The sequence below is a fragment of the Babylonia areolata genome, chromosome 30, assembly GCF_041734735.1.
Source record: "Babylonia areolata isolate BAREFJ2019XMU chromosome 30, ASM4173473v1, whole genome shotgun sequence".
Classification (NCBI taxonomy): domain Eukaryota; kingdom Metazoa; phylum Mollusca; class Gastropoda; order Neogastropoda; family Buccinidae; genus Babylonia; species Babylonia areolata.
In genome coordinates this window covers 14,347,461-14,372,460 of record NC_134905.1, presented here as the reverse complement: position 1 = coordinate 14,372,460, position 25,000 = coordinate 14,347,461, and the positions used below count along the sequence as shown (strand labels likewise).

Below are 25,000 nucleotides of genomic sequence, written 5' to 3'. Positions count from 1 at the left end.
ATGTTGTTCTTCATTACAGTAAAAAAAAAAAAAAAAACACACACACAAAAAAAAACAACTTAGACTTTGTTCCCATTAAAGTTATCAAAAGTTTTAATCCCCACTGGCTTTAATGGGAAACAAAACCTTCAACGGGGGGGAACAAAACCTTCGACTTTGATGGGGAACAATCATTTAAATTAAAGGGGAGCAATTAATCCAAAGCTGAAGGATTTGTTTCCCATTATCAGCTGTGACCACAGATGTCAGAAACCAGATGACCATTCTCGCAACAACAACAACAACAACAAAAAGAAAGGGACAAAAGGAATACATTTTTCAGAATGAAATTCAACTATGCTGTCAACAAAACAGCAAGGACTAAGCAGCCCCTACATATATTTTGAAAACGAGGTTTGAGCAACATGTGAGCATCAACACAAACTTCTGTCCTGTGTGTGCATGCATGCATACGAGAGAGCATGAATGCCTTTGTGTGTGACAGCATGAAAGACAGATAGACAGACAGACAGACAGACAGACACAAAGACAGATTTATTCACATCATTTCTATTATCACTACATCCGCACAGAAACTGCTTTGCCTGGACAAAGAAAATGAGAGACAGACACCTGGACAAAAACTGCTAGTCTCTCTGAATACAGAAGTAAGTGCTTACTTACTTCAAGAGTCATGCATACTGTTATCATTGTGTTATCATTATCATTATAGCGAGGAACCATCTTTACCAGCATTATACACACTGTTTTATCAGGTACACTTTTGAACTGTACAGGCTAACATCTGATTATACAGTAACACTGTAATAACAATACACATGCATGTTAAACTCTATAAATATTACATACACATTCACTTACACTTTTGAACAGTACAGGCTAACATCTGATCATACAGTAATACTGTAATAACAGTACACATGTGTGTTAAACCCTATAAATATTATATGCACATTCACTTTCTTTCAAACTCAGTGAGCACAACTGGGGAAGAAGGGAGGAACAGTCCACAAACACCACTCTGCATGCCACAAGGATGATCACAACTACACCACAACAACGTAAAAGACCTGATTTCTATTCCATGCATAAAAAAAACCAGGACATGACGTGTACATTACATAATACATGTACACCAGAACACACATGTACACAAAAAGCTTTAAGTAGATAATTCGTTCAACTTCCCACAGCAGGAACATTAAATTCCTTCAATAAATCTGATTTCTGACACTGTTCTAAAAGAAAGAAAGAAAGAAAGAGAGAGAAAAAAAAGGACATTATCAATTCATCTGTTCACAACATTTACAAAGAGACATTTAAGTGCTGGGAGAAAGAAAACAGCTTCAGAACCAAACACAGACATGAAGAAAAAAACAGACACACGCACAAACATCTGCACAAACAGCTACACAAATATCCCACACAAAACAGCCATGCAAACATCTACACAAACATCCCACACAAACATCTACACAAACTTCTACACAAATATCCCACACAAACATCCATGCAAACATCTACACAAACATCCACACAAACATCCCATCCACACAAATATCCTACACAAACATCCCACGCAAACATCCACACAAATATCCCACACAAACATCCGCAAAAATCAAATGAGCTGAAGGCAGGAGGAGGAGGATTATGGGAGTGGGGGAGAGGCCAAGACCTCCACCCCTCTCCCTCCACTCTCCCCCTTCCAGCTCCCCTCCAGCCCCCCTACCCAGTCCCTGCTCCCTCCAGCTGAGAGAAGCAGATTCCTCTCTTCAGACCTGTTCAGCTCAGCTCAGCTCAGCTGCCCCATGGCGGGTGCCGTTGGGGCGCTACAGATGACCTGTCAACCAGTCCTCTCCATCCATCCCTGTCTTTCGCACATTTGACCGCCTCGCTCAGCTTCAATCCTGTCCATTCTGTGATGTTGTCTTCCCATCTCTTCTTCTGTCTTCCTCTCTTCCTTCCTCCTCTGACTGTTCCCTGGAGCACTGTCTTGGCAAGCCCCTCTCCTCTTGTTACGTGGCCGAACCATTTTAATTTGCGCCTCTTGATGGTGGTGAGAAGATCTTCATAGGGACCAATGGCTTGCCTTATTCTGTTTTTGACTTCCTCATTGGTTATGTGGTCTTTGTAAGAGATGCCAAGCAGTCTTCTGAAGCATCTCATTTCTGAGGCCTGAATCCTCTTCTCTAATTCTGCTGTAAGGGTCCATGTTTCACAAGCATACAGGAGAACTGAGTAGATAAGGGAACGCATGAGTCTTATCTTTGAGCTGAGCTTGACTGCCTTGTCCTTCCAAATGGTGTTCAATTTGGCTAGTGTTGCAGCTGTCATTGCAATTCTGGCTAATACTTCAGGCTTGGACCCCTCATCTGAAACTATTGCTCCAAGGTATTTGAAATTCTTCACGGTTTCAAGCTTTTCTCCGTTGGCAATGATGTCAGTTTGGATGCCATTGTCATTGTTTGTCATCAGTTTTGTTTTGTTTGCACTGATTTCCATGCCGTAAGCTGTGGCGGATCTGTCTAGTTGCCTGACCAGGTTCTCCAGTTCTTGTTCTGAGCCTGCGAGTCCGTCTATATCATCAGCAAAACGCAGGTTTGTGATTGTTCTGCCACCAATGCTGACTGTTCCTTCAAGTGCATCTGTCATAATTCTTTCAAGGAAAACTGGAATTCTCCTTCGCTCACTGAAGCCTGACAAGGATAATGGGATCTGTAGGGGAAAACGGTGGGAGGTGTGCACACATGCACATCTGCTGACTCCAAAGATCAGAAAAATCGTGGGTCTTAATCAACCTGGTACTGTTGGAAATCGAAGCCAAGACCTGCAGATGGAAAGTCCGGTGCTTCAAACGTTTCAGCTATGCATTGCAATGTGGATTTTTAAGCCCAGTGCAACAACTGTTGTACTGGTAGGGTAGCAATGAAAGGTGTGAAAAATGACTTGCATGCGCAAGTACTTTCACCGTTGTCAAATAAAGAATCATCGGTATTGTCAATGCTGTCACACCCACCTATTTACCACAAAACACAGGAACAGGAATATCTAAAAACACCAAACAGTACTTGACCTCACATTTCAAAAGTTCACAAACAACACCAACATGTAAAAGAAAACTTCTATCTAAATAAGAAAAAAAATCAAGCATAAACTTTCTACAAAACTGAATCCTTTTAAGCATATTGGGGCTAAATTGTAATTCTGAGAATCTAATGCCTTCTTTGCAGAGACTTCAATACACAATGAAAGACAAAATGAAAACCAACACTCAACACCTGAAAGTAACTAAAGACAGCCACACACACACACAAAAAAAACAAGTCACAATACTGCACAACACATCTTAAAACAGTCATGTTAAACAAAAACGACAATTCAATTCTGAACAACTAAATCATCTTTTTAAACAATTACGTCACACAATATGAGAAGCAGAGAGTAAACGTAACCATCACAGGGCATTATTCTTCCAAGTACAAGACTGTTTTGCCTACTGACAGCAGGTTAGAAGCTCTGATTTAATGTGTGTCAAACAACATGCAAAGCAGCAGCGTCAGACTCACACATCAATCTTTCATCTCAAGGCAGCCACCTTTTCACTGACACAACTACTGTGAACCCACCATGTGAATGTCCAACCTGTAGTCAAAGCCTAATCCCCATTCTGGGTTAAAACTGTGAATAGTGTGAAATACTTACACCCCTTACCCACCACTTCGTAAAAAAACAAAAACAAAAAGCAAATAAACAAACAAAAACCCCATGAAATAATGATTATCCTGTTTCTTATTTGTGATAGTGTTGCTTTACAAATCAGCATAGCTTTAGATCTAAGAATTAAAAAATGAAAAAGAAAAGAGAAAAACAACAGAAAACTTTCATGAGAGGTTGACTGATGTGTCACTGAAAAACCCAGGTGCATCGTGACTGATGTGTCACTGAAAAACCCGGGTGCATGATGACTGATGTGTCACTGAAAAACCCGGGTGCATCATGACTGATGTGTCACTGAAAAACCCGGGTGCATCATGACTGATGTGTCACTGAAAAACCCAGGTGCGTCATGACTGATGTGTCAGTGGAAAAACCCAGGTGCATCATGACGGATGTGTCACTGAAAAACCCAGGTGCATCATACTGATGTGTCACTGAAAAACCCGGGTGCATCATGACTGATGTGTCACTGAAAAACCCGGGTGCATCATGACTGATGTGTCACTGAAAAACCCAGGTGCATCATGATGGATGTGTCACTGAAAAACACAGCTGCATCATGATGGATGTGTCACTGAAAAACCCGGGTGCATCATGACTGATGTGTCACTGAAAAACCCGGGTGCATCATGACTGATGTGTCACTGAAAAACCCAGGTGCATCACTCCATGATGCAGCGTCTTGTTTCAGTGGTCACCATGTTTTGTTGTGTTTTTTCTCCTTTTGTTTTTATCAAGGTTTGCAAAGAACTGTAGCTCTGTAAATGGACATTCAGTTATCCAAGTCAATACCAGTCACCGATATGCTGCTAAACAATTCTCTGCATCAGAATTCAAAACTCTCAAGACTGGATTAACATACCGATATCATGAGAGATTAACGAGAGACTTGTAACACATCCAGTAAACGCCCAGCTAGTACTTTTGGGTGAAACAGGAAATAAGGGACTGGCCTCTCTCAAAGGCCGGAGTACCCAGTAAACGCCTGATGTACAAACAGGGTATTTGTAGTCTGAAATAGTGAAGTCAGTGTGTTAAGTCAACGTCGGGAACAACTGGAATTACATGGATCAGAAAGGTGGTCAAAAAGGTAATAACAGAAATCTAAGCACAAAGCCTACAGTGTGTATTTTCATAACGAATAAAACACTTCCTTCTCCCAAAGCCTTCATTAGGTAGGGTTTTTTGGTTGTTTATTAAGTCAAAATATAGATTTTTTTTTCCTTTTTTGTTTCTGTTTTGTTTATCAGTTGTCTTCTTTTTTTTCACACTGAGATTTCTGGGCAGCTGGCATGCGCGGGGTTAGAGATTAATCACAAATTCAGCTCACACAGGACCAATACCACAAACCATGCCTTTAGCTCACATATCAGGGCAGACAGGAACAATCTGTCATGCTAACACATTTACATGCCACAAAAAAACAACAACTGTGTCATGGATTACTCAAGCAGACACAGCCAATGCACATGCCCTGTGTTGAGACACTGACGAGGCTCAATTATAACAAAAGGTTTAAAGACTGAGGGTTCCAAAGACTTTAACAGCCATCAGCTTCTTTGTGCATGGTATGTCAAACTTGAATGCATATGATACATTACAATACAGCTTCAGTTTTTTCAGTTTTCAGTATCTCAAGGAGGCATAACTGCGTACAGACAGGCACAATAGCCGAGTGGTTAAAGCGTTGGACTGTCAATCTGAGGGTCCCGGGTTCGAATCACGGTGACGGCGCCTGGTGGGTAAAGGGTAGAGATTTTTACGATCTCCCAGGTCAACATATGTGCAGCCCTGCTTAGTACCTGAACCCCCTTCGTGTGTATATGCATGCAGAAGATCAAATACACACGTTAAAGATCCTGTAATCCATGTCAGCGTTCTGTGGGTTATGGAAACAAGAACATACCCAGCATGCACACCCCCGAAAACGGAGTATGGCTGCCTACATGGCGGGGTAAAAAACGGTCATACACGTAAAAGCCCACTCGTGTGCATACGAGTGAACGCAGAAGAAGAAGAATAACTGCGTTCAGACATATCCATTTACGCAAAACTACACACGCTAGGCAGATGTCTGACCAGCAACATAACCCAAAACGCTTAGCCAGGCATCGAGTGCATGCCTATATATATGTGTACTTATGAGAGTGGATTTCTTTTGCCTGAGGACAAGTCTTGTTGCCGTGGGCTCTTTTTCAGTGCGCCAAGCGTATGCTGCATACAGGAACTTGGGTTCATCATCTCATACAACTGACCAGACGCTCTCAGTTTGATTTTCCAATCGAACAAGGGAGAAAGGATGAGAGAGGGATTCGAACCCAGGCCCTCATGGACTCTATATATTGGCAGTTGAGCACCTTAACCATTCTGCCACCTTTCTCAGTCATCAGTCAATCAATAGCCTGCACTGACTGAAACCAGGAAATCAATCAATCAATCAATCATCAACAGCCCACACTGACCTAAACCAGGAAATCAATCAGTCAGTCAATCATCAATAGCCCACACTGACTGAAACCAGGAAATCAATCAATCAATCATCAATAGCCCACACTGACTGAAACCAGGAAATCAATCAATCAATCAATCATCAACAGCCCATACTGACTGAAACCAGGAAATCAATCAGTCAGTCAATCATCAATAGCCCACACTGACTGAAACCAGGAAATCAATCAGTCAGTCAATCATCAATAGCCCACACTCACTGAAACCAGGAAATCAATCAATCAATCAATCATCAACAGCCCATACTGACTGAAACCAGGAAATCAATCAGTCAGTCAATCATCAATAGCCCACACTGACTGAAACCAGGAAATCAATCAGTCAGTCAATCATCAATAGCCCACACTCACTGAAACCAGGAAATCAATCAATCAATCATCAATAGCCCACACTGACTGAAACCAGGAAATCAATCAATCAATAGACTGCATCATCTCATTCATTACTACAGATTCTCTGATTATGGATATACACAGAAAGTTTCCTGCACTTTCGATTCTGAGTAGAGGAAACTTCCTACTACATCTTTTCACCTTACATTTTTGACTTACAACACCCCGAAAACAGAATACAGCTGCTTCAAATGCCATGGTTAAAAACGATCCGTATCGTACATATAAAAGCCAACCTGTAGACGCCAGTAATTGCGGATTGGGAAGCCGACAACACAGATTAAAAATCCCGGATATCAATTCCCCCATCCCCCCGAAAAACAAAAAAACAAAAAATTAGGCAACCTAAACAAAAAATACATCTCCCGTTACCTACAGTCTGCAATCAACACACAAGCAACACACATCACAGCCATGACAACCCTACGCAAACATTTGCTGCTGTTTTTAAAAAAAAGGAAATAAAGAACAGGTTACGCAAAAGCTGAAAGAAAGAAAACAAAACCAAAAAAAAAACCAAAAAAAAAACCAACGAAGCTGCACACACAAAACACTGCAGGAAGCAAACATACCAGCGTATGGCAGGGGGCGGAAAGTATAAATTGAACCGGTGCGCCGTCGCCCTACAGGACGATTGGAGGGGAGAGAATCAAAAAGAAAAAGAGTCAGATAAAACAGGGAGAGAGAAACAACAAACAAACAAAAAACAACAACCAAAAACAAAAACAAAAAAATGAAAGAAAGAAAAGAAAGAAGAAAGAAAGAAAGGAGAAAAAAAATTTGCTTTCCTATTCACCTTCGCCTTGATTACTTTTTTTCTTTTTTTTCTCTCTTACCATAACATTTCAACAAAAGACATTAACAGGATAATGCCATATATCCCACAACACAGCAACCGTGAAACAAAAGTTTCAAACGCTCTTTCCCCTGCGTCCATTATCAAAGTAAGCTTATGCATTGGTATATATATATATATATTCCTTCACAATTCTACAGTACTAGTTCAGGACAAAGCCATTTTCAAAGCATATACTGATTTTAAGAATTAAGAAGAAAAAAAAAAAAAAAACAAATAAATATAAACCCTCTACATTTGGGAAGCAGAAAAACCCCACAACTATGAAGTGAGAATACCACGAAGAAAAAAACAATGCCACAAACAAAGTGAGCAACTAACGTACACCACAAGAAATCTTGCGATGCAGCCGCCAAGGATATGTTGGTGAAGGAAAAAAACAACAAAAAACCCAAAACCAACAAACACCCCAACCCCCCACACCCCAACAAAAAAAACCCAACAAAAACCAAGGTGGTCAAGCCACATCAACAACCAGCAACCCTGCCCCTCACAGATCTTCGTTCGCTCCTTTCGTCAATCATCTATCGATACATTTCAGTGTTTGACAGGCGCACAGCCCAGTGGTTAAAGCGCTGGACTTTCGATCTGTGAGTCCTGGGTTCGATTCATGGTTATGCCTCCTGACGGGTAACAGGTGGAGATTTTTCCCATGTCTCAGGTCAACAGATGCGCAGACCTGCTAGTGCCAGAATCATTTTCTGTTCCGATATGAAAACACATATACTTGCAGGCAGAAGAAAAAAGAAAAAAAGAAAAAAAAAAGAAAAAAGGGTGGTGCTGCACTGTAGCAACACACTCTACCTGAGAACAGCAACCTGAATTTCACACAGAGAAATCTCTTGTGACGAAAGAAGAACTACAATACAGTAATATATATATATATATATATATATATATATCCAAAGCCCAGGCATCTATCTACCAGTAGCCAAAGGTCTGTCAGGCATGAAGCAAATGCAACGTCAGCAGCGCATCACAGGAAACTAGGAGACATGTATGTATGGTGACACAATGTTCACATGTACATTTATGATGGGGCTGAAGAATAAGGCACATTCTTTGTTTTTTAGGGGGGTGCTGGGGGTTCATGCATGAGCAAGCTTGCATGCAATGTATACATGTCTCCAGCCAAGCACTGCCATGTACAGCAAGTTGTTGTAGCACTGTCCAAATTCTTTTCTCAGAAGGGTTTGAATGAATCCCCACTGCAACCCTGCTTTGTCTGTCTGTTTTTTGACTAAAACAATTTTTGTTGCTAATCCATCTTCATGGAGTGATGGCCTAGAGGTAACACGTCCGCCTAGGAAGTGAGAGAATCTGAGCGCGCTGGTTTGAATCACGGCTCAGCCGCCGATATTTTCTCCCCCTCTACTAGACTCTGAGTGGTGGTCTGGACGCTAGTCATTTGGATGAGATGATAAACTAAGGTCCTGTGTGCAGCATGCACTTAGCGCACGTAAAAGAACCCACGGCAAAAAAAGGGTTGTTCCTGGCAAAGTTCTGCAGAAAAAAATCCACTTTGAAAAAACAAATAAAACTGCACGCAGGAAAAAATACAAAAAAATGGGTGGCGCTGTTATACAGCGACGCACTCTCCCTGGGGAGAGCAGCCCAAATTTCACACAGAGAAATCTGTTGTGATAAAAAGAAATACAAATACAAATAATGATGGAGGACATTATCCACAGCTATGTGGAGGACCTGCAGCATACAGCTGCCTTCATCGTGGAGACTGGGATGCTGGGATGTCCTTCTGACGAATGAGAGGAAGATTTTCCTCCACGATTGTGTCGTTCAGTCTGAACAATTCAAACTGCTGATGTGCTTTTTCCTGTGTTTTTGCTTTGTTTTGCTGTGTGTGTGTGTGTGTGTGTGTGTGTATACGTGCATGCGTGTGTGTGCGTGCGTGTGTGTGTGCGCGTGCGTATGTGACGGCTCAAAGCAGGGAAATGGTTCCATATTCAGCTAAAACAATAACATTCTGTACATTTTATCTCCTCGTCAGTTGACTCTCTCAGGCTTTGGTCCAATTCGCAGACCAGTTCTGAGTTTAGCTCTCAGACTATTATCAAATTCATTACGGACCAAGTATTGTTCTAATGTCAAGTGCATATGCTTTAGTAACCAGACAATTGAGCATATAATTTTTCACTGTAGCTTGATGAAGCCTTTTGTACACGAAAGTGTGTCTTCACAAGTGACTGAGAACGTTGATGTTGACTTTTTGCATTCATTATCAGTTGTTTCGCTTGTCAGTTTAACGACTTCTCTTTTACGAAGTCCATTAAGTAATTTCCTGTAACTGTATTTAGAGGTGTGTTTTTTTCTTCCAAATTTCACCCACATTTTTACCCTCATTTGCCCAGTTCCCCCCAACCCTCCATTCATCCACATCTCCCACCCCTTCTAACCGATAATACTCAGATGTATTCATAAATACTTTAACAAAATGTCTTCAATCACCGATATGTGTGACGGGACATTAAACAAAAATTCCTCCTCCTCTCCTTTCTTGCTCACATCTGGGTTTGCTTTCTGTCACTGTCTGTCCTTTTGGCTTCAGTGTTTTTGCACACTGACCCACCACTGTCTGTCCTTTTGGCACTGTCTGTCCTTTTGGCTTCAGTGTTTTTGCACACTGACCCACCACTGTCTGTCCTTTTGGCTTCAGTGTTTTTGCACATTGACCCACCACTGTCTGTCCTTTTGGCTTCAGTGTTTTTGCACATTGACCCACCACTGTCTGTCCTTTTGGCTTCAGTGTTTTTACACATTGACCCCCCACTGTCTGTCCTTTTGGCTTCAGTGTTTTTGCACACTGACCCACCACTGTCTGTCCTTTTGGCTTCAGTGTTTTTACACATTGACCCCCCACTGTCTGTCCTTTTGGCTTCAGTGTTTTTGCACACTGACCCGCCACTGTCTGTCCTTTTGGCTTCAGTGTTTTTGCACACTGACCCCCCACTGTCTGTCCTTTTGGCACTGTCTGTCCTTTTGGCTTCAGTGTTTTTGCACACTGACCCACCACTGTCTGTCCTTTTGGCTTCAGTGTTTATGCACATTGACCCACCACTGTCTGTCCTTTTGGCACTGTCTGTCCTTTTGGCTTCAGTGTTTTTGCACATTGACCCACCACTGTCTGTCCTTTTGGCACTGTCTGTCCTTTTGGCTTCAGTGTTTTTGCACATTGACCCACCACTGTCTGTCCTTTTGGCTTCAGTGTTTTTGCACACTGACCCACCACTGTCTGTCCTTTTGGCTTCAGTGTTTTTGCACACTGACCCCCCACTGTCTGTCCTTTTGGCTTCAGTGTTTTTACACATTGACCCCCCACTGTCTGTCCTTTTGGCTTCAGTGTTTTTGCACACTGACCCACCACTGTCTGTCCTTTTGGCTTCAGTGTTTTTACACATTGACCCCCCACTGTCTGTCCTTTTGGCTTCAGTGTTTTTGCACACTGACCCGCCACTGTCTGTCCTTTTGGCTTCAGTGTTTTTGCACACTGACCCACCACTGTCTGTCCTTTTGGCTTCAGTGTTTTTGCACACTGACCCACCACTGTCTGTCCTTTTGGCTTCAGTGTTTCAGGGCATTACCTCTGTCTCTCCTTGCTGACATGTAAGCTCGTCAGTGAAGTTCTGTCACGATCTAGTTTACAGGCCAGTATTTCTGTCATCTTTCTTTATTTCGAAAATTTTCCTCTTTAGACTGCAGTACTTTTCTACAGCAAAATGAGTCACACAACTTACAACATACCACAAAAAATAGTAACCAGCCCCCCCCCCCCCCCCCCTTTTTTTTTTCAATGCCATGCTGATCTTATTTTACTTTCACTGAGGTTCAGCGGTGAAGGGGTTAACTTTGATGGTGTACGGGCTGTATTAGGGATTTTATTTATTTTCTTGTTTTATACCTCTGATTTGTTTGTACTTGTCCAGAACGGATGAAATTAAGTTTGTGTACTTATACCGATACCCTCTTTGAATAACTTTTTTTTTTTTTCATCCCTCCCTTCCTTCAGTAATAATAAATTGTATTCCATTCACACCCACACCCACAACCCTCTTCATCCCCCCCGCCCCCGCTTCCACCCACGCACACCCTCTTTACTCTCCTTTCAACGAAAGTACTCAATCAGCATTGATGACAAACTCCTGATGAGGCTGGCTGCCTCCACTGTTGTTCTGATAGCCATAGTCTGACACGACTGGCTATTCAAAACAACAACAACAACAACAACAAACAGAAAAGTCCAAGCCAGAACTGTACACGAAAGCAGTGACAGGCCCAAGCCTCAGTTCTGTAATCTACAGGGCAGCACAGAGGGACGAGCCTTGTAGCAAGAAGACAGCAGCATAAAAAAAAGAAAAAAAAGTGGGGAGCGAAGAAAATCTTTCGTCCCGTAAACCTGCAGGGCGGAACAGAAAGAGACGAGCGGTGGGCATTGTACAGCAAAAATGACAGCAGCGTAAAAAAAAAAAAAAAACAAAGGTGGGGAGAGAAGAAAATCAATCAACAAGCGCGGTGCGGTAGCCCTTACCTTTCGGAAGTCCCGTGGAGCCACTGGTGTACATGATGACAGCGATGTCCTTTCGGGTTGGCTTGGTGACCGGTGTTCGAACTGTGACACACACACACATGTCCAATGGGCTTTCTTGTTACATATTCACAAACGGCATATGACATATTTGTATTCTATGGCTGCACATAACAGTGTTGACTAGGGTTTGAACTGTAACACACATCGAATGGGCTTTCTTGTTACATATTCACAGGCACATGACATATTTTTATTCTATGGCTGCACATAACAGTGTTGACTGGGGTTCGAACTGTAACACACATACATCCAATGAGCTTTCTTGTTACATATTCACAGGCACATGATACATTTGTATTCTATGGCTCCAGATATCAGTGTTAACTGGGGTCCAAACTGTAAAGCACACATCCAATGGGCTTTCTTTGTTACATATTCACAGGCACATGACATATTTGTACTGTAATGGCTCCACATATCAGTGTTTTATTGATCCACATCTACTTCTTCCATGAGTGTGTGTGTGTGTGTGTGTGAATAGAATCGAATAGAATAGAACAGAACAGAAAAGAAAAAGTACAGAACCAACAGAACACTTTATTGTAATAATACCTTAAGGTTTATAAGACACAGTACAATACAAACATATTACGAAGAGAAACAGTTCCTGGACGAATTTCGCCAGCCTTGGCTGTACTGTTTGTAAGGTAAAAAAAACAAACTGGCTGGGCTTGGCACTTGGACGTCATATGCCTTTTAACTCATTTCACACCACTGCTACCTGCCTGCAACAACTCCCCTGGACCAGCACTACATGAGACTACCGCAGAAAGAAACAGGATGGTTCACTAAAACAGCGAAAATCAATTGAGAATCGTGGATTTAATCCGTCAAACAAAGTCTAATTTTCATGCTTCTGAAATCTGTAAATTGGTTCAGTTTTGAATGCCAACTGTACCAAGCAAGAATAAACGAAATAAGAAGTGCGCTGATACGAGAATACTCATACCTGGTTCCACAGATGGAGTGATCAATTGTACAAGTTAAAATGTATGTGGAGTAGAATGAGTTAAGAATCTGTTTCTGTAAATATTGTATTCCACACGATTGTCTTAACGGTGAATGTGTGTGTATGTGTTTGTGCGTGTGTGAGAGTGTGCATGCAATTGTACTGTGCCCCCCCCCCCCCCCCCCCCCCTGCTCACTGTTGTCGGGCTTGGCCCCCTCCATCTCCACGTCCTCCATGGTGAGGAGGGTGACCCTGTCAGGCTTGTTCTTCAGGGTCGGCTTCCTGCCCCCCGTGCCCATCACCACCAGGTGGGTCACCAGCGGCATCCGCTCCAACACACCCTGCGACACCACCATCACCACATCATCCACGTGTAGATCTACCCACCACCAACCTTTTATCCACATGACATGTCTACCCCTCTTCCATTATCCAAACGACATATCTACCCCTCTTCCATTATCCACATGACGTATCTACCCCTCTTCCATTACCCACATGACATATCTACCCTTCTTCCATTATCAAAATGACACATCCATCCATTAGGCACACCACATGTCAACCACTTTATCCACATATATACCGGTACTTATTATGCACAACACACTTACCCATTATTCACACCACATGTCCACCAGTTTATCCACATGTCTACCCCATTATCCACATGTCTACCCCATTATCCACACCACATGTCCATCACTTTATCCACATGTCTACCCCATTATCCACACCACATGTCCATCACTTTATCCACATGTCTACCCCATTATCCACACCACATGTCCACCATTTTATCCACATGTCTACCCCATTATCCACACCACATGTCCACCATTTTATCCACAGGTCTACTCCATTATCCACACCACATGTCCATCACTTTATCCACATGTCAACCCATTATCCACACCACATGTCCATCACTTTATCCACATGTCTACTCCATTATCCATACCACATGTCCATCACTTTATCCACATGTCTACCCCATTATCTACACCACATGTCCACTATTTTATCCACATGTCTACCCCATTATCCAAACCACATGTCCATCACTTTATCCACATGTCTACCCCATTATCTACACCACATGTCCACCATTTTATCCACATGTCTACCCCATTATCCATACCACATGTCCATCACTTTATCCACATGTCTACCCCATTATCTACACCACATGTCCACCATTTTATCCACATGTCTACCCCATTATCCATACCACATGTCCATCACTTTATCCACATGTCTACCCCATTATCTACACCACATGTCCACCATTTTATCCACATGTCTACCCCATTATCTACACCACATGTCCACCATTTTATCCACATGTCTACCCCATTATCTACACAACATGTCCATCACTTTATCCACATGTCTACCTTGTTATCCACACCACATGTCCATCACTTTATCCACATGTCTACCCCATTATCCACACCACATGACCACGATTTTATCCACATGTCTACCTCATTATCCACACCACACGTCCCCCACTTTATCGTATGTACAGGACATATCTACCCTTTATTTATCCACACAACATATCTTCCAACATAATCCAAAGGACGCATATCCATATCATCCATGCAACACATAGACCCCTGTTCAATAATCGACATGATATATCTACCCCATTATCCACACCGCATATCCATTCCATTATCCACACCAAACATAATATACCCTTTATACACACGACATATCTACCTCTCTTCCATTATCCACATACTACATCCATCCATTATGCACGACACAAGTCCACCCCATCATGGGCAAGCGTATGTCTATTATGAACGTGTGTTCTTGTTGGAATGCGGGAGCACGGTAGGAATTTTGAGTTGCTTCTGGTGAGGTAATGCATTTGTCACCTTTTTTGTCTGTTCCATTATCCACACACATCCACCCTCTATCCACAAAAAAACATTTTTACCCTTCATTTTGTCCCATACTTTTCTCAAATCTGTTTTCTTTTAATCGTATACACTCACAAACACATAACACATCTACCCTCCATTCATGCGACACATCAACATATCCACACCTGTACACACAAATGACGGGCGCCATAGCCGAATGGTTAAAGCGTTGGACTTTCAATCTGAGGGTCCTGGGTTCAAATCTCAGTAACGGCGCCTGGTGGGTAAAGGGTGGAGATTTTTCCAATCTCCCAGGTCAACATATGTGCAGACCTGCTAGTGCCTGAACCCCCTTCGTGTGTATATATGCAAGCAGAAGATCAAATACGCACGTTAAAGATCCTGTAATCCATGTCAGTGTTCGGTGGGTTATGGAAACAAAAACATACCCAACATGCACACCCCCGAAAACGGAGTATGGCTGCCTACATGGCAGGGTAAAAACGGTCATAAAAAACTCACTCGCGCACATACGAGTGAACGTGGGAGCAGCAGCCCACGAATGCAGAAGAAGAAAAAGAAGTACACACACATACATACATGTATACACACAAACGCATGTACGTGCACACACACAGACAGATGTGCAGGCTAACATCCATCTAATCTTTACCACCCACACTCCCTCCTTCCTACGCATACCGACAACTTTTTATTCTTCAGCTAATGTCACTGAAAAATGGGAGAGACGTAAAACTAACGACTCCTACTACTATCAGTACCAGCAGACACCACGGCAGCGTAGGTTAGGCACAGACTTTTCACACAGTGTTCACCAGTGACCAGAGTTCGAGGCCTCATTTCAGCTTGGTGTTGTGTCCTTGGGAAAGGCACTTTGCTCCGATTTCCTTCACTCCACACAGGCGTGAATGGGATACCTCACTTCCATTAGGAAAAGGTCAAAATGGCAGCCACAGTGCCATAGAAGTCTTTGGGACCTTTAAACCTTTTCGGTTTTTTTTGTAACAATAAGAACTCCACGGGCCATGAAAGTCTATGCAACCTGTAACTCATTTGTATTTTGTATTTTTAAAAATACTTTTTAACTACTGGTACAAGACACATAGACACCCACCCACACCCTGAACTCCCCCCCCCCCCTCCCCCCTCCCACACACAACGACATCGAACTTGCTGAGTTGGTCCTGCAAAAGTCTATGGGACTTTTAACCTTTTTTTTTTCCAACTTAGTACTAAACACACAGACACCCGCCCATATAACCCCCACCCCTGCCAACATTCTCTCCACCCCACCCCAATAACCCTCCGCCCCACCCAACACCCGCACACACACACACAACTGACATCGAACTTGCTGAGCTGGTCCTGACTGGTGATGACGTGGGTCACCTCTGTCTCGCTGATGCCATGAATGATGGCCTCCTGGCCCAGTGTGGCATACAGCGTGACCACTGAAACACACACACACATCATCATCATATCATCGAAATGTAGAGAACAATAAAAAGGAGGAGTTTGTATTATACTATATGGTTGGTGATAAATATACTTACCATGTCAAACTGATGCAAACTAGGCCTATCGGTTTGCTCTGCTTGGCCAAATTTCGCACGGCTAACGGTGAAAAGACGACCCGTCTTGTCCGGTCCGCTTTTAGCCAATCAAACACCTCTCAAAGCTACAAGCGCTGAAACATTCTGTGGGCAATTCTGGGGCACAAAAAACCGATGAGGGACACACTGAAAACAACAACAACATTGATGTCATGAACGACGGGCGCAATAGCCGAGTGGTTAAAGCGCTGGACTGTCAATCTGAGGGTCCCGGGTTCGAATCACGGTGACGGCGCCTGGTGGGTGAAGGGTGGAGATTTTTACGATCTCCCAGGTCAACATATGTGCAGACCTGCTAGTGCCTGAACCCCCTTCGTGTGTATATGCAAGCAGAAGATCAAATACGCACGTTAAAGATCCTGTAATCCATGTCAGCGTTCGGTGGGTTATAGAAACAAGGACATACCCAGCATGCACACCCCCGAAAACGGAGTATGGCTGCCTACATGGCGGGGTAAAAACGGTCATATACGTAAAAGCCCACTCATGTGCATACGAGTGAACGCAGAAGAAGAAGAAGAAGATGTCATGAACACCAGCCCACCAGGAAAGTTGTGTCTGACAGGGGAGAGAGGTAATAACACGGTTTGTTTGTTCTTTGCTCAACATCTTTCTGTCAGTCAGTCTGTTTTTCCCCCCATTTTTTTAAACTCTCCTCTCCCTTCTATTCTTTTCTTTTTATATGTATGTGAAAGTATGTATATGTGATTTCCTTTTCCTACAATTTTTTTTGTTTTTGTTTCTTGCCTTTCAAGTATTACAAAATAATTCTCACATGCTATAAACATGAAATATTTTAGTCAAGTGGTTAAAACATTGGACTTTCAATCTAAGGGTCCTAGGTTTGAATCTCGGTAACAGCGCCTGGTGGATAAAGGGTGGAGATTTTTCCGATCTCCAAGGTCAACATATGTGCAGACCTGCTAGTGCCTGAACCCCCTTCGTGTGTATACTCATGCAAAAGATCAAATATGCACATTAAAGATCGAGTAATCCAAGTCAGCATTCTTACATGGCATGGTATATCAAAAAACAAAACAAAAACTGTCATACACGTAAAATGTTACATGCCTGTCTGAGTGTGTAAGTGTGCACACCTGAAATCTGATTGAATGACACAGGAAACGAACGATGAGCGCCCCAATGGCAGCTCTACCCAGGTACGCAGCCTGTTGTGCAAATGGCCCTGTGTTTGTCAAGTGCTTAAGAGCTTGGTCTCCGACTGAGGATATGCACTAAAATTTTTATAAGTATCCATATCTTCATCATCATCATTCATATTATTCACGGATAAAGTGTGGATGTGTTGAGTAGATAATGTGTTGACATATGGATAAAGTGATGGACATGTGGTGTAGATAATGGGTAGACATGTGGATAAAATGGTGGACATGTGGTGTGGACAATGGGGTAGACATGTGGATAAAATGGTGGACATGTGGTGTGGATAATGCGGTAGACATGTGGATAAAATGGTGGACATGTGGTGTGGATAATGGGGTAGACATGTGGATAAAATGGTGGACATGTGGTGTGGATAATGCGGTAGACATGTGGATAAAATGGTGGACATGTGGTGTAGATAATGGAGTAGACATGTGGATAAAATGGTGGTCATGTGGTATGGATAATGGGGTAGGCATGTGGATAAAGTGATGGACATGTGGTGTGGATAACAGGGTAGATATGTGGATAAAATGGACATGTGGTGTAGATAACGGGGTAGACATGTGGATAAAATGGTGGACATGTGGATAAAATGGTGGACATGTGGTGTAGATAATGGAGTAGACATGTGGATAAAGTGATGGACATGTGGTGTGGATAATGGGGTAGACATGTGGATAAAGTGATGAACATGTGGTGTAGATAACAGGGTAGACATGTGGATAAAATGGTGGACATGTAATGTATTCATATATGAATGCCTTTGTGTGAAACTGAAAAAGAAAAAGAAAAAAAAAAAGGAAAAAGTCATGAACAGCAGCCGACCAGGAAAGTTGTACTTGAAGCAGGCCTGCGCGGCGATCATCCACTCGGCCCGCGTCTCGGCAAAGATGACCAGCTTGGAGCGGGGCTTCTGACCCAGGGCCAGGATGCCGCTGCCAAAGTTGCTGACCCGCGTGAACACCGCCTCGTAAGTCTCCCAGTGGTACTCTCCCAACACCACCTGCAACCCAACACACATCCTGTACGCCAGCCAGTGCTTCCTCTAAAACCCAGAGATGCCAACCCCTGTCAAGTGTTTGTAAGGAACAATCAGGAGATTTGGAAGGAACATTCTGAATCTGGTAGGAACACTCCGACTCTCTCTGAGCCACACGGGTTGAGCCATATGTGGACTGTAAACAGTTACGCTGTTACAAGATTGCATATGCTCAATTCAGATTTGGCTTTTCACCCATTAACTCTCTCATTGGTTTTGGTACCGAACAGATTTATCCCCTCAGCAGATACTATGTCCAATGTGTAAGCTTGAAATCGAAGATGAAAATCATGTTTTGTTTGTCTGTTCAGCTTATGCAGCTTTATGCAACGAGTTCTTTCCAGTTGAATCCGAGACTCATAATTTGCCTGTACTGATGGGAGCTGATGATGACAAGATCGTGTCAAAGCTTTCTCGCTTTCTGCAAGTATAGAGTTTTTAAACTGCACTCAAAGTGTACACGTTGAAGTTGACTTCCAATTTGCATCACAGCATTCCATTCTGATGCTCATGTTGTTAGTGTGAATTATCCTCCTCTGCTACGCTTTATGACAATGTCTGTCTACTTGAAAATGGTTTGGTTTTTTTTGTTTTTTTTTAAACGCTGAATGACCCATCCCCCAACTCCCCATTGAAATGAACCTTATGTGTTTCTTCAATAAAACATCATCATCATCATCTCTGAGCCACATCAGCAAACATACACAGCTTAATCAATCCATCGGGCACAATGCTGTTTGACTGAGGCTTCATTCAGCCATGTTCTCTCTTGTTCAGGCAAATGATTAAGCTGATTGGTCCACTCAATGCTGTTTCAATGTAAGCACACATGTGGTAAGCTGAGCATCATCACATGAGACCAAAGTTAGTAGTAACTGCCCTGGCTTTGTGATCGATAGGTCTAGAGCATCTGGGTAATTTTACAACAGGAAAGCATGTGACCATGCTGTCTAGTCGAAAATGAACTCCGGAACAATTTTGACGTTGGCGCAACCTCGGAACAAACTGTGATTGAGCGAAACACAACACGGTAAAATCGTAACACTTGGCATTTCTTTTTTTTTCTTTTTTAACACTTGGCATTTCTGGATACTGCACGTAAGCCAGTGCTTCCTCTCACATCCGGCTGTCTGTCTGTCTCTCTCTTTCTCTCTCTCTCCCTATGGAATTGTTGATATTGACAGACATATAAGGTATTTTATGACAAGATTTAGATGTGGTATATCGGACATCATGGTACATTATAACCGTTATAAAATGCATACAGGTGTGAATTTATTGTGTCCTCTGTGTAATAACGAAAATGAAGATGAAAAACATTTTCTGCTCTGTTGTCAGGTTTATCGTGATTTGCGTATAAAGTATATTCCACAAAAGTATTATCAGGATCCTTCTCTGTTCCAGACTGCGTTGCTTATGGCATCTCAAAGAGAACCAATAGTAAGGAATGTGTGTATGTATTTATACAAAGCTTTTAAAAGACGCTTCATTATGCTTAGCTGATTTAAGTAACTGCTTTTGTAATGTCTTCTGTCAGTATATTACTGTTTCAATGAGTTACTCTGAAAATGTGTGTCAATTATTCGCAAATACTGTACCCCCTTCAGAAGGGGCCATGGCCAATACTGATTAAACTATTCGAGTTCGAGTTCGAGTCCCTATGGAAATGAAATTCATTTCATTCTTCCCTGTCCCATTTCATACCATCTAAGACATAGATCGATACTTCCAAAGTATTACAACAATCCTAGTGACTTCAAAATGACATTGGTATTAGCATCAAGAAGTCCGTGTTGCATCAGAAATCTTGCTGTGTGTTTGTACAAAACACTTAAAACCAGAGACGTTTGTTGATCGTTTGTGACACATGAAAGAGCATGATATAATCTCTGGCTTGTTGCTGTTCAAGTTGTCCTTTCTCTTTATTGAACGCTGTATTTTGTCTTGTTTCTTGAAATTAACATGTTCAAACCAAGAGACATTGCTCTGTTTTGGAGAACAGGTTTACTTGTTGCTACTTGATAACTGCACCATGCTGTTTTATATTCTGAATAATGTCAATTTTGTTATGTATCTATATCTCTGGTTGCTTTCGTACTTCCATAATCATTAGCGCCTATTTGTTCACAGCCCTTCAAATGGGACTTTGACCTTAAAATAAATATAATCAAGTCAAATCTATCTCTCTCTCTCTCTCTCTCTCTTACAGTTACTTTTTAAGTTATAACTTCAAACAACTTAAAGGCATGCAAAACAATTTCTGTTACAGTCAAAAGTTCTTGCAATTCCATCAGTTCAACTTAGTTATACAGTGTACATTAATTTTGTTGAAATTATGAAAAGTACTGGTATTTGCAATGATTGTGTCAAAGTGCAATAAAAGCGTCAGTCAGTCAGTCTCTCTGTCCCTTCAAATGAGACAAAAATAATGTTTTGTGAGAATCATGTTTGATTTCATATGTTGCTCTCTTTTTTGAGAGGAAGGGAGTGCACTGAGTGAACGAACGACCGTTAAAACAAATAAAAAAAACTATCAACAACAAGAGAGGCAAGGCCTTCAAGACTCACTTGTGATAACTTAAGTCCCCTAGCATTAATTACAGAGTAATTTCCCTTCTTTACTATCTGCACCAAAACGTTTGCAAAATAAATAAAAATTCCATGCTTAGCAAAAGCAGCTCCTGTTTGAACAAAAAATGATAATAATGACTGCTCTTGTTGTTGGGTCAGAATATCAGATCAAAGTGCCAAGTTTAGAGAATACAAAAAATCTAAATAGTAAATGCAGTTTGCATATAATTAGGCTTCATTTTTTTTTTTTTTTTTTTTTTTTTTTTTTTTTTCCCATCCCAGAGGTGCAATATTGTTTTAAACAAGATGACTGGAAAGAACTGAATTTTTCCTATTTTTATGCCTAATTTGGTGTCAACTGACAAAATATTTGCAGAGAAAATGTCAATGTTAAAGTTTACCACGGACACACACACACAGACACACACACACACACAGACAACCGAACACCGGGTTAAAACATAGACTCACTTTGTTTACACAAGTGAGTCAAAAATAAGGAAAAAAACCCTTGCTAATGGCTGATTTTACTGGCCTGCATCTCCCAAGGCTTTCAATCTTTCTGTTTTTTCTTCTTTATAATATAACCATCTGTGAGTCTCTTTCAGAGTGAGTGAATACTTGACAAGTCAGTACTTCATTTTACAAAATGACACACAGCCCTTTCATACGGATGTGTGTGCTCCGGACAATGACAGGAAAAGCCTTCAGGATGTGTGCTTTTCTGAGAAGAAACATGATGCAGAACAGACAATACCACTTCAAACACTTTCAACTGCTATTTCCTGAAAGAAGCCCACATTAAATGTTCATGACAAAAATGGGTAACAAGAGCACAGCCATTCAATGCATTGAATAGATGCTGTCGATGAATCACCAGGGACAACAGCAACAATGGCAAAAATCAAAAACAATGTCATGACATACTTGCCTATGAGATGACTAAAATAAATAATTGCAGCAGAGTCAAACATTGTACCTGTACTGTTTTCTGTCATATCTCAGCTTATCATACCACACTTTATCGAATCGTATCACACCACATTGCATAGTGTTGTATCGTATTGTACCATACTGTACTGTACAGTGCCCCCCTTTTATTTTCTTCTGTCCCCTAGTGTACTGATTTTATTTTACTATCAAAGTAGCTTTTTTGGACAGAATTTTGCCAAGGACAACACTTTTGTTGCTGTGGGTTCTTTTAAAACACACGCTCAGTGCATCCTGCATATGGGACCTCACTTATTCGTTTCATCTAAAATATGAATATTCCAAAGGCGATAAAGATAAAGAAACAATTCTTTCAAGGTCTGTTGAGCTCTGGGTGCAGGGAGAGGGAGGGGGATGGGAGGGGGGTTGGGGGGAGGGGAGTGGAGTGGCTGGGGCGAGGTTTCTTTTCCACTTTATGGACCAAGGAAGGAAGGAAAGGAGTTTTGCGCTATTGTATCACACACATTTTTGCACACCATTCTCCATGATTCAGGGGAACAAAGGGAAATGCAGACAGGGAAATACAGACTGTCCATTTCCTTTCGCATTGTTTTTCAGTTTGGCTCTTCACTTTGCCGTTTGTCAGTAATGTTCCTCATGTCCTAAAAATGGTCAACAAAATGCAGTGTTCAAATCTTGAGCTGTGACTGAAACTGCAAACAAGCATGGCTGCAACAATGAGAGAGGCCATCCCCTGTCAAGTGTTTGTAAGAACAATCAGGAAATTTGGTTGGAGCATTCTGAATCTTGTATGGACTCCGAGCCACATCAGCAAACCTACATTTTATCTATAAGGCATACAAACACTTGGGCCTACCTGCAACACAGTGTAACTGCTACGATCAAGCTGATTGGTCCACTCAATGCTGTTTCAATGACAACACAAACGCGAGTAGCTGAGCATCATTAGGTGAGACCTTGGTTAGTAGTGACTGCCCTCGCCTCGTGATAGGTCAAGAGCATCTTGGCAATGTTACGACAGGAAAGCGTGTGACCATGCTATATAGTTAAAAATGACCTCGTCGGAACGATTTGGACACTGGCGTAACGTCCGAACAAACTGCAACCGAGCGTAACAAAATATAGTGAAATCGTAACAGTTGGCATTTTTGAACAATGTTCCCCGAACAGATGATGGAGCACAACCAGAATCGAATAGTTCATTGAATGAACTCAGGTGCAAATATTTCAACAAATAATCTTTTTTTCTTTATTTTGAAAGCTATCTATACCATACTGACAGTATATACAACATACCAGCCTAACTTATCAATAAAATACATATATGTGTATTTTTTGGTGTGTTTTTTTTTTTTTTTTTTTTAATCATGAATATCGCACATCTGTTTTGGTGAACAGCATCAACACCACAGAATAATCTGACCATTCAATACGATGCACTTTTTTTTTTTCCAGTTCTAAATGATTATTCCGCATGTTTGTGTTTGTGGGGATCGGGTGAACAGTTCTTCTGTGCGGCACCCCACTAGCTATTGACAGGGCTGAGGAAGGAGGAGAAGAAGAAAATGATGAAAATACGGCAACCATTTTTCAAAATAATTCACTGAATTTATATTGCACTTTTCTATGTAAAACATGCTCAACTGTGTTGCACACTGAAAGACTTAAGGAGTAAAAAAAAATGCATTTAAACACTAAAAGGGAAATTTTCTATCTAAAATTACGTTTAAATAACATACTTACCGTGACCCAACTAGTGCAGACTCCGGCAGGGGTCTGACATTCAAACTGACTATTTTAACAAAACATAACTTTGCATAAATATCCAACCAAACACAAACAGTAACTGATGTATGCACACACACACACACAAAACCACATCACACACAACACTCAACATACACACCAAACATAACAGTACCTAAACGACAAAACCTCGTCATCACAACAACAAAAACAACAGAGTGGTGGCCTAGACGTGATGCGTCCGCCTGGGAAGCCAGAGAATCTGAGCGCACTGGTTCAAATCCCACGGTCACCAGTATTTTCTCCCCCTCCATTAGACCTTGAGTGGCAGTCTGGACACTAGTCATTCAGATGAGACGATAAACCGAGGTCCCGTGTGCGGCATGCAATTACACACGTAAAAGAATCCACAGGAACAAAAGGGTTGTCCCTGGGAAAATTCTGCTGAAAAATCTACTTCGATGGGAAAACAAAAAAAAAGTGCAAGCAGAAACAAATACGAAAAAAAAAAAGAAAAAAAGGTGGGAGTGTGGGGGGCGCTCTCAATGTAGCTACGTGCTCTTCCTGGAGAAAAGCCTGAATTTTGCACAGAGAAATCTGTTGTGACATAAAAAAAACAAGAGTAATACAATGCCATACATTTTCTGCATTTTTTTTTTCAAGGGCGATGGGGGGGGGGGGAGGAGGGGGCTTTAATCATCTTTTATTTTTAAACCAGCAGTCAAGGGGTTAAACCTGTACAGACCACAATATCTTTCTTTACCTTCTTGAAGACGCGACCGTTGGGCTGCTTCTCATCCTCCTCGCACAGGACCTCACGGGTGCCCAGGCACCGGGTGGACGCGTACATGCGCACCGCCCGCACGAACAGGTCATCCACGGTGACGCACTCGGGAAACAGGGTGGTGGTCAGGTCCGTGATGGCCTCCACTGACCGCCATGGTCCTGCCGGCTCCCCCGACACTGACTTGGCCTGTTGGGGGAAGA

At 42.0% G+C, this 25,000-nt stretch overlaps 1 protein-coding gene across 11 annotated transcripts in view; it reads right to left on the bottom strand.

The window, feature by feature from the left end:
* Positions 1-25,000, bottom strand: part of LOC143275672 (long-chain-fatty-acid--CoA ligase 4-like) — a 93,425-nt gene that overhangs the window by 20,808 nt on the left and 47,617 nt on the right. For all 11 annotated transcript variants that reach the window (XR_013053458.1, XM_076579953.1, XM_076579954.1 and 8 more), the window contains 5 exons: positions 24,777-24,986; positions 18,532-18,709; positions 16,271-16,377; positions 13,225-13,369; positions 12,020-12,100 (listed from right to left, as the gene is read on the bottom strand). Coding sequence is in view for 10 of the 11 variants with exons in the window: in XM_076579953.1 (XP_076436068.1) it covers positions 12,020-12,100; positions 13,225-13,369; positions 16,271-16,377; positions 18,532-18,709; positions 24,777-24,986 (721 nt within the window). In the remaining variant the exon portion in view is untranslated. The remainder of the gene's footprint in view (positions 1-12,019; positions 12,101-13,224; positions 13,370-16,270; positions 16,378-18,531; positions 18,710-24,776; positions 24,987-25,000) is intronic.